The sequence below is a fragment of the Arachis duranensis genome, chromosome 10, assembly GCF_000817695.3.
Source record: "Arachis duranensis cultivar V14167 chromosome 10, aradu.V14167.gnm2.J7QH, whole genome shotgun sequence".
Classification (NCBI taxonomy): domain Eukaryota; kingdom Viridiplantae; phylum Streptophyta; class Magnoliopsida; order Fabales; family Fabaceae; genus Arachis; species Arachis duranensis.
The window spans coordinates 94,335,336-94,346,821 of NC_029781.3; the positions used below are offsets into that span (position 1 = coordinate 94,335,336).

Consider the following 11,486-nt stretch of genomic DNA (forward strand, 5'->3'; position numbering starts at 1 on the left):
TAGGGCATGTCGGGGTTAAACTGTGGAGTGTCAATCGGGTGATGGAAAGGATGATCACGCAGAATGTACATACGAGTCTTAATCTCCGCCGCTATTACATAAAACCTATGTGCAGAATATACATACGAGTCCTAATCTCCGTAGCTACTACATAAAACCTATGCTGTACAATATCCTCGTGTATATAGGGAGGGTCCATCTCGTAAAATATAACTCCGGTCTCCATCTGAAGGGAAGGAAGAGAAGGGGTAAGAACTGGGGGGTTCTTAGTAGGGTCGAGGGTGGTTAGTTTAGTCAGGATTACCACAGTTCAAGTAATTCACAACGAAATATCTAGTCACCACAATTCAGAATAACATTAAAGAATGTATAAACACGAGAAGACAATCACAAACAATTTCACAATGTCAAGTAAAATGCAAATGCGCAACAAGAATGATGCATGTCTATTCCTAACGCAGGCCATGAGCTCATGTGTCGGTTGCCTACCCGCTCCCGACATTACCCAGGCACGAGTCCCAGATATGTTTTCCAGATGCATCAGTGTGCTTATAAGTCGTACGGCTAGGCCGCATACAGTGTGACTTTCCAAATCAATAAGCGTACATCTGGAAAACAGTTCTCAGTGTGTGGGCGTCCCCACTTTATATTTGGCACTAAGGCCCAAACAATGTCACCTCTGCTCTCCTGTGGCAGTAATTTTTGAATAAAAACTCAAAATAGCATTTTCTTTTCAAAACTTAGTTTATAATAATAAACATAACCTCAGTCTTTTTATAAAAATATAATGGCATCCTTTAAAATAAATTTCTAAACTAATATCTTGTCCTTCAACGAGACCGAAAACCTGTTTTATTTTTATCAAAATATTAACTTAAAAATTTATCCATTCTCGAGCTGACTAAACACAACTTCATCAAAATATCAATATATCAACAAAATTCAATATGAAATGCAATCAAATTTCAATAACACTCAATCCAAACATCAATTTACTTCCAAATATCATTTAGTCGGTGAAAATTTATCAAAACCCTACCTTCGTACGTAATCGAAATACTCGAAATTCTAGAGAAACTTTCTGACCGTGCTACTGAAGGGAAAAACGTCCGGAATCCTCCGTGCCTCCTAAAACTCCAGTTGGCCAAGCTCAAGGGGTAGGGAAACTACGTCACCATCAATTTCCACCGGACAAAAGTAACGCCAACACGTAGAGGAGGAAGATACGAACACTTTTAACGGATTAGATTTTTTATTGGAGTTGCGGATCACAGGAAATCGAAGTTGGAAACTCACGGTTCCATGGTTTCGTTCTCTTCTCTCTCTCACGGTGTTTCTCTCTCAGAAAGAAAAGGGTAATGAAATTATATGATTATTAAGATACATGTGTCATATTTATATATATAATAGCTAAATTTGGCTTTCCTTATCTTTCCTTAGGTTTCCTTAAGGCTTCGGCCAAAGGAATAATAATAATAATAATAATAACTATAAAAGATTAACTTAATTTTTGCCTATCAAAATAGTGTTAGGAAATTATTTAATTTCTTAACTTATTTGTGGGCAATATATATATCAATTATAATCACAAATGATGCTATTTTAAATTAAATGACTTATATAATGATGATCTCATTTATTGTTATAAATGCTAATTGGATAAGTCATTGTTACTTTTAATTTGGAATTAAATGAGAATAAAACCGGATATTATCTTTTGTTCCTTAGATAATTATCTTTTGGATTTTAAATATATTATCTTTTGGGTTTTAGATACTATTATATTTGGGCTTAAGGGTTTAATGGGTGCCATGCTCAAATATAAATAGACTTTCAAGGTTTCGATCCCCGATATACTAAAGCCGCCTTTGTTGCTCTTTCTCCATCAAAGGAGTTACAGTTCAGCCACCTAGGAATACAGAAGGCTTTGGTTGAGGAAGATCGAAAGAACCACAAGATCTAAATTTTTCCGATCGTATGATTCATGTTTATGAATTCAGGTATGCTTCCGCATTTAGTATTTCCCTTCTTAATGATTTAACATAGATGATCTGTTGGGTTAAGGAATTCTAAGAAAAAATTTCAACAAGTAGTATCAGAGCCGTCTATGATTAAATCATTAAGAAAATTTATTTTATTTTATTTTAATTTGAATCTTAACCTGAGATTGTGAATTTACATTCAAATATATGCTACTTTTGGATTGCTTAGTATATGTTAATAAAACTAAAATAGTACATAAAAATTGCATATAAAGAGTACACAAATAGTACATAAAGAGCACATAAAGAATATAAAAGGTATATTTAAAAAAATGTTACATTCTTTTATATATGGACGTACCATTTTTTTGTCTGTGTCTTGATCCCAACTATTGGAGTCGTTAATGGGTAAAATTAAAAGAATTTAAATAATTTTTTATTTTGGACACTGCACATCAAGAGAATTAGCATATTTTAGTATAAAGTTTTTGTATGCACTATGGTTTAATCTGTGAATCTGATTTTTTTAAATAAAAAAAAAAGAAAAAAAAAAGAAAGGTTCTTCGTTTGTTTATTTTATACCATTCTATATGAATTCATTCTTTAAGGTATGAAAAGATACCATTAAGATTTAATTCCTTTTGGAATTTAAATATTTTGTTTAATTGTTACATAAGGAAATTAGTAACAATTTGGATTATTATACCCACATGTTTTATAAAGATTTGGTTTTAGAATAAATTGATTGAACATTATGCTGCCAAAGTAGCCTCTTTTGTGAAAATTGATTTATTCAAAATATAAGAAATATGGTGATATGTAATTCATGCGAATATTGGTCGGCCCAAAGGAATGCCTATATTTGGCCGAATTACATGCACGTATTAATGGTAAATAAATATTTGGGTAACTAAGAATAAAGTAATTCTTATTATTTATGCGGATAATAATCGGCCCAAAGGAAGTTTATTATTTGGCCAAATAATAAGCATTGCACACTTTTGTTTATTTTTTTATTAATTATGCGGTCAATAATCGGCCCAAAAGAAGGTTATTTTTTAGCCAATTAATAGAAAAATATATGCGGTAATAAATAGGTTGCAAAGTTTAAGTTTCCATGTGCGCATTAAGTCGGTCCAAAGAAAGGCTTAATGTGTGACAGGAATTTTGACAATATTTGATTACTGCGATGAGAGTATCACTTACAGTTAATTTTTCTATCCAAAGATTGAAAATTAATGTTGTTCTAGATATCTCAATATGGATTTTCTCCCATTATTTAACTAATGTTTACTGCATGTTCTTTTTGTTCTAATCAAAAAACTATGGCTTTAGCTACCAATGTTTCTGCACAAATTAGCAGTATTCCTATGCTGAATGGTTCAAACTTTAAAGTTTGGAAGGATACCGTGGAGATTGTCCTCGGTTGTATGGATCTAGATATAGCTCTTTGAAATGAGAAACCCACTTCCACTCCGGAAAACCTCAATGAGGTTAAAATAGAGAAGTGGGAAAGATCCAATCGAATGAGCATTATGATCATGAAACACTCAATTCCTGAGGCGTTTCGGGGCTCAATTACTGAGGATAAAAATGCCAAACAGTTTCTAAAGGATGTTGAGAAATTCTTTACTAAGAAATTCAGTGCTCATATGGCTTTATCTTCTCAGTATAAAAGAAAGCGTGATACTACTACGGATGCGCCTTCTCAGCAGAAAAAAGGCTAAGAAACAGGATCAAGTTCCAACCTATTTCTTCTGTAAGAAGGTAGGACACATGACGAAGGATTGTACCAAATATGCCACTTGGCGTGTGAAGAAGGGTATAATTCTCACTTTCGTTTGTTCTGAGACTAGTTTAAGTTATGCACCTGTTGATACTTGGTGGGTAGATTCTGCTGCTACTACTCATGTAAGTGTCATTATGCAGGGTTGCATGTGGAGTCGACCGCCAAGTGATGCTGAAAGATACATCTACGTGGCAGACAGCAATATAGTTGCAGTCGAAGCTATAGGAACCTTTAGATTATGTTCCACGAGTGAATTTTACTTGGATTTATTAGAGACATTTTATGTACCATCATTTAGACGAAATTTGGTTTCTGTTTCTCGTTTGGACAAATCAGGTTATTTTTGTTCATTCGGAGACAATAAAGTCAGTCTCTTTTATAATTCGAATAATATTTGCTTTGGTCATTTGGTGGATAATCTATATAGGCTTAAATTAAATTCCTATAATAATGAAATACTGCAAATGGGTACAAAACAAAAACTGAATGAGAATTCGACATCATTATGGCACAAACGCCTAGGCCACATCTCTAAACAGAAAATTCAGAGGCTCGTGTCGGATGAAATTCTTGGACCCTAAATTTGGCAGACTTTGAAGTCTGCATTGAGTGCATAAAGGGGAAAAGGACAAACGAAAGGAAATTAGGTGCCGAGAGAGCTAAAGATGTCTTAGAACTGATACATACCGATATATGTGGCCCATTCCCTACTGTCTCTTGGAATGGAAAACGGTACTTTATTACGTTCATAGATGATTACTCTCGTTACGGGTACCTATATTTAATTCATGAAAAGTCTCAAGCCTTGGATGTTTTCAAGTCTTTCAAAGCTGAAGTTGAACTTCAACTTGGAAAGAAAATTAAAGCTGTCAAATCTGATCGTGGTGGTGAATACTACGGAAGATATGACGGCTTAGGTGAGCAACGTCCCGGGCCTTTTGCTCTTTTCCTAGAGGAGTGTGGTATTGTTCCGCAATACACCATGCCAGGCAAACCTAGCATGAATGGTGTTGCAGAGCGAAGGAACCGAACTCTTAAGGACATGGTGAGAAGTATGATTAGTCATTCTTCCTTGCCTGAATCACTCTGGAGAGAAGCATTAAAGACCGCAGTGTACATCCTTAATAGGGTGCCAAGCAAAGCAGTTAACAAAACTCCATATGAAATTTGGACTGGAAAAAGGCCCAGTATAAAGCATCTGCATATTTGGGGATGTCCAGCTGAGGCGCGACCTTGTAGGCCGCATGAAAGAAAATTGGACTCAAGGACAATTAGTTGCTACTTTGTTGGTTACGCTGAGTGCTCACGGGGGTACAAGTTTTACAATCCTGCATCAAGGTCTATTTTGAAACAGGAAATGCGAGATTTCTTGAGGATGTTGAGTTTGGGGGGAAGGAGATATTAGAAATGTTGCTTTTGATGAGGATTCTGTAACTGACAATGATTAGGTCTTTGTATCTATTATTGTTCAAGACACAGTTATAATACAAGAGCACAATAAGAATCCTATTGTAGATCCAGTTACAGTACAAGAAAATAATGAGAATATCGTTGTTGCTCAAGATGCTGCTACAGTACAGGAAAATAATGAGAATCCTCCTCAATCCCAATCCATACAACAAGCTCAACAACCTCAAGAAGTGTCATTAAGGAGATCCAATAGAGAAAGGAGAAAATCCATCTATGGTCTCAAACAAGTTTCCTGTTAAATGGTATCACAAGTTTAATCAAGTCATTACCTCATATGATTTTGAGGTAAATATTATAGATGAATGTGTATACCGCAAGTTCAGTGGGAGTAAATATATCCTTTTGGTCTTATATGTTGATGACATTCTACTTGCAAGTAACGATATAGGCTTGTTGCATGAAACTAAGAAATTGCTATCGGACAAATTCGAAATGAAAGATTTTGGTGATGCCTCTTTTGTATTAAGAATCGAGATACTAAGAGATTGCTCTCAAGGTATTCTTGGATTATCACAAAAGAACTATATCGAAAAGATTTTAAGTAGATATGGCATGGAAATTTGTAGACCAATGGACACACCCGTAACTAAAGGAGACAAGTTCAGTCTCAAACAATGCCCTGAAAATGATATTGAGAGGACAGCAATGCATGATAAACCTTATGCATTAGCACTAGGGAATTTAATGTATGCTCAAGTCTACATACATCCTGATATATCATTTATAGTAGGAGTGTTAGGTAGATACTTGAGCAATCCGGATATGGATCATTGGATAGCTGTTAAACGCATAATGCGTTATCTAAAGAGAACAAAGGATTACATGCTTATTTATCGGAGATCAAAAAATTTGGAGATCATTAGGTACTCTGATTCCGATTTCATGGCATATGGTTACGAAACTTTGTCATTGAGATTCATATAGTAGATGACATTGAAAGGCCATTAAAGATATTTTGTGACAATAAGTCAGCAGTATTATACTCCAACAACAATAAGAGCTTGACAAAATCAAAGCATACAGACATCAAGTTCTTAGTTGTCAAGGAGAAAGTTTAAGAAAAACATATTTCCATAGGACATATAGGAACAGAGTATATGCTAGGAGACTCAATAACCAAGGGATTGACTCCTAAAGTCTTTCATGAGCACATTGCTCGGATGGGTGTCAATATTTGTGATGCCTTGGTTTAGTGGGAGTTTATTTTATGCCATATGTCCTATGACAGATATTGAATTATTTTTCTGCAGAATTAAGTTGATGGTTTATTTCATGTTATATGAAATGTTCATTTTGTAATATTTGTATTGTGTTTGATCTCAATAAAGTTGGACCAGCTGGAAATAGACATGCATGAGATCACTTGGCATGTAATTTCCATATTACTCATCCAAATTTGATCTATGTCGTTAAGTATATTAGGATGGTGATTGGTGTGGTTTAGTCACAGCATTTAATGTGATAAAAGTTGCGGTAGTTCCATATCTAATGTATGAGACGGACCAGATTGTTAAAGTAATGAAAGAAATAGCATTCAGATGCGCGCATAAAGTTTATAAAGTGTGATTATGTCAAGAAAGAATATATGTATAGCCCAAGTGGGAGATTGTTAGGAAATTATTTAATTTCCTAACTTATTTGTAGGCAATACATATATCAATTATAATCACAAATGATGCTATTTCAAATTAAATGACTTATATAATGATCATCTCATTTATTGTTATAAATGCTAATTGGATAAGTCATTGTTACTTTTAATTTGGAATTAAATGAGAATAAAACTGGATATTATCTTTTGTTCCTTAGATAATTATCTTTTGGATTTTAAATATATTATCTTTTAGGCTTTAGATACTATTATATTTGGGCTTAAGGGTTTAATGGGTGCCATGCTCAAATATAAATAGACATTCAGGGTTTCGGTCCCAATATACCAAAGCCGCCTTTGTTACTCTTTTCCCATCAAAAGAGTTGCAGTTTAGCCACCTAGGAATACAGAAGGCTTTGGTTGAGGAAGATCGAAAGAACCACAAGATTCAAATTCTTCCGATCGTATGATTCATGTTTATGAATTCAGGTACGCTTCCGCATTTAATATTTCCCTTCTTAATGATTTAACATGGATGATCTGTTGGGTTAAGGAATTCTGAGAAAAATTCCAACAAATAGTTTTTAATAAATAGTTCAAACTAATAAAATAAGTTATATTTAAATTAAACTTCAATAATCATAAAATTTTATTTAATTATCTTTGTTAAAAAATAATAGATTTCTTAAAAACAAAATCTCAATATAATATAATAACTTATAAATAACTAATTACTAAATTTTCAAAAAAAATCCGAGATGTTATATCCTACCCACCTTACAAAAATTTTCGTCCTCGAAAATTGCTATAAACAAAAATTTGCATCCTAAAAGGAAATTTTGCCCTCAACATTTCCTTTACCTGTAAGCAGGTGCGAGTAAACAGTTCTTATTTTATTTTCTAGTCCTCAGGTATGTTGTGTGTCCTCATCTCGTCTCAACTTACGTATAGCAGTTAAAGAAATACAAGATTGTGACGCACCAGAAACATAAAGTGCAGTTAAGGAGCGAGTCTTAACACAATACTGACCTTGGGTCAGGGAGTTCGAGTACGAGCATCTTCAGTCATCATTGTAAATACTCTTCCTGGCTGCTGAGATTTAGCTGAATCTTGAGCAATCTTCTTCTCACAATTCCTCGCTATATGTCCAGGCATACCACAAAAATAACAAACGCTCGAACCCAATCGACATAGATTCCTACCATGGTTCTTCCCACACTGATTACAAATAAGGTTTGTTAGTGCTGGCTGTGGTCGCTTTCCAGTATCTTGTCCTTGCCTATCGATATTGTCACGAGCAGGAAGATTACTAACTTGCTGATTCCCAAAAGAAAGTGTCCTATTCATTTTAAATTTCCTTCCCTGAGGGGCTATATACCGATTAAAGTTTTTTGGAGGTAATTCTTGACGACTCATCTTTGCTGCCACCACCTTCTTGGTACAGTCTTCCACCAACTGACTCCTATTGACAAGTTCTGCGAAATTTTGTATTTGCAGTGGTACCAACGAGTGCATTAGTTCTTCGCAGAGTCCTCCTTCGTACTTCAAACACTTCCATTCCTCAAAATCATCTGGGTTTCCCTGACAGATCTTAGAGAATCGGCACAAATTCTCAAATTTCTGAGTATATTCTGCTACTGACATATTCCCCTGTGTCAACTGCATCAGTTCCGTTTCTTTAGCATCACGAACAGTTCTAGGGAAGTACTTTTTGTAAAATTTCTCCTTAAAAGTATCCCATTCAATCTCTTCCACCACCTGCCTTAACAAGCGTTGCACTCTATGCCACCAGTGTTCAGCTTCTCCCTCCAGCATATAGGTTGCAAATTCCACGTACTGTCTTTCTGGTACATATTGCGCTCGTAATGACTTCTCAATACCACGGAACCAATTGTCAGCTTCAGTTGCAACAAGCGTCCCCTTGAAACTGCGGTTTCACGCACAGCCTCAGCCATGGTGTTCATTGCAGCTATAAAAGCATCTGCACCCCTCGTCAGTTCCTCTGCATGGTTTGCACCACGCCTACCACGTCCTCGTCCCCGTGCAACCCGCCTACCACGTCCTCATCCCCGTGCAGCCATCAAGATTCTGTGCACACCCAACATGTAATATTAAGGTGATCAGTCTTAACATTTCAGGCAAAGTGTGAATAGTCTCTAAAATGGAAACACAGTGACAATCATGCAATTCATATCACAACGATATCCTATGTGCATGAGACACAACTCAGAGAATGCAATGAAGCATGATTCAGTCCATATCCCCAGGCTTTAATAGGAACGAACTGCTCTGATACCAAGTTGTAACAACCCAATTCCCAGTAAGTCATGATCATACCAGAAATCAAGTGTCACCAACTTGTTTACATGAAACCTTTACTATGTATTATTAAGCCTGTAATCGGGTTAGCGTACTATCGAGTTTTGGATAAATTTTTATAAGAAAACTTGCAAGGACAACTAATTAAACATACACAAGCATAAGCATACAGGTACTGTCGTACATGTATATATATATATATATCCTGAGTTAGCATACAACCCTTCAGAAATACTACTATGTACAACCCAACACTCCGGGCCCTGGTCCATATAGAAAACCCCTAAACTGGCACCCGAACTAGCCTAGTCCACTATGTACACCCTACTCTCTCAGTGAGTCTGACCAAAAGTGAGAGATTAACACAAAGGCTAGGCTAACACAAAAAAAAAAAAAACTATCAAAAGGCACAACCGCAACTCCCAGGACTCAGCTGTCATCGTCAGAGGAGATCATAACCACATTAGAACACTCCTCAGGATCCTCGTCTTCGTCATCAGAAATCTCTATAATCTCGGGAGGGGCACTGGCACTCGTGCTACTAGTCTGATCAGCACTCGCCGGTCCACTAATAGAGGCGGTGAGCGGCTCCTCAGAAGATGGCTCGGATGAAGATACTGAGATCTGCTCCACGGGGATGTCCTCCTCCGGTACAGGCTCTGGAAAATGCTCCATGGGCTCAGGCTCAGGGTCCGCCTGATCCGCAGGCTGATCGGGATGCTAGTGAGGCACCGGCCCATTATGAAACGGGTGAAATGGAGCATCCAGGTGGAGCCACTGCAGTGGGAACTCATAGGGCATGTCGGGGTTAAACTGTGGAGTGTCAATCGGGTGATGGAAAGGATGATCACGCAGAATGTACATACGAGTCCTAATCTCCATAGCTACTACATAAAACCTATGCTGTACAATGTCCTCGTATATATAGGGAGGGTCCATCTCGTAAAATATAACTCCGGTCTCCATCTGAAGGGGAGGAAGAGAAGGGGTAAGAACTGGGGGGTTCTTAGTAGGGTCGAGGGTGGTTAGTTTAGTCAGGATTACCACAGTTCAAGTAATTCACAACGAAATATCTAGTCACCACAATTCAGAATAACATTAAAGAATGTATAAACACGAGAAGACAATCACAAACAATTTCACAATGTCAAGTAAAATGAAAATGCGCAACAAGAATGATGCATGTCTATTCCTAACGCAGGCCATGAGCTCATGTGTCGGTTGCCTACCCGCTCCCGACATTACCCGGGCACGAGTCCCAGATATGGTTTTCCAGATGCATCAGTGTGCTTATAAGTCGTATGGCTAGGCCGCATACAGTGTGACTTTCCAAATCAATAAGCGTACATCGAAAAACAGTTCTCAGTGTGTGGGCGTCCCCACTTTACATTTGGCACTAAGGCCCAAACAATGTCACCTCTGCTCTCCTGTGGCAGTAATTTTTGAATAAAAACTCAAAATAGCATTTTCTTTTCAAAACTTAGTTTATAATAATAAACATAACCTCAGTCTTTTTATAAAAATATAATGGCATCCTTTAAAATAAAATTTCCAAACTAATATCTTGTCCTTCAACGAGACCGAAAACTTGTTTTATTTTTATCAAAATATTAACTTAAAAATTTATCCATTCTCGAGCTGACTAAACACAACTTCATCAAAATATCAATATATCAACAAAATTCAATATGAAATGCAATCAAATTTCAATAACACTCAATGCAAACATCAATTTACTTCCAAATATCATTTAGTCGGTGAAAATTTATCAAAACCCTACCTTCGTACGTAATCGAAATACTCGAAACTCTAGAGAAACTTTCTGACCGTGCTGCTGAAGGGAAAAACGTCCGGAATCCTCTGTGCCTCCTAGAACTCCAGTTGGCCAAGCTCAAGGGGTAGGGGAGCTATGTCACCGTCGATTTCCACCGGACAAAAGTAACGCCAACACGTAGAGGAGGAAGATACGAACACTTTTACCAGATTAGATTTTTTATTGGAGTTGCGAATTGCAAGAAATCGAAGTTGGAAACTCACGGTTCCATGGTTTTGTTCTCTTCTCTCTCTCACGGTGTTTCTCTCTCTCTTTTTTTTCGTTCATTCAGTGATATAAAAGAGATGAATGTGATTAAAAGCTAAGGGTATTAAATGAGAATTTTGTGATACTAAAACTCATTAGGTGTCAAATTGTTATATATATACAAGCTACGTTTCCTTTCTTTTTGTTCTTAATTGACTTGTTCATGATTTAAAAGAAAGAATGGATTAATGCTAAAACATTTATTAAGAAAAGGGTTACGTGTCATGAAAAAAGACATACCTCATTGGTTTTATA

At 36.4% G+C, this 11,486-nt stretch overlaps 1 protein-coding gene across 1 annotated transcript; it reads right to left on the bottom strand.

Moving 5' to 3' along the window:
* Positions 1-7,867: 7,867 nt before the first annotated feature.
* LOC107470911 (uncharacterized) lies at positions 7,868-9,161 on the bottom strand. Its single transcript, XM_016090322.1, has 3 exons — positions 9,059-9,161; positions 8,889-8,988; positions 7,868-8,759 (listed from the first exon to the last, which is right to left on the bottom strand). Exons 1-3 carry the CDS (start codon positions 9,159-9,161, stop codon positions 7,868-7,870), a joined length of 1,095 nt encoding a protein of 364 aa, XP_015945808.1.
* Positions 9,162-11,486: the final 2,325 nt, after the last annotated feature.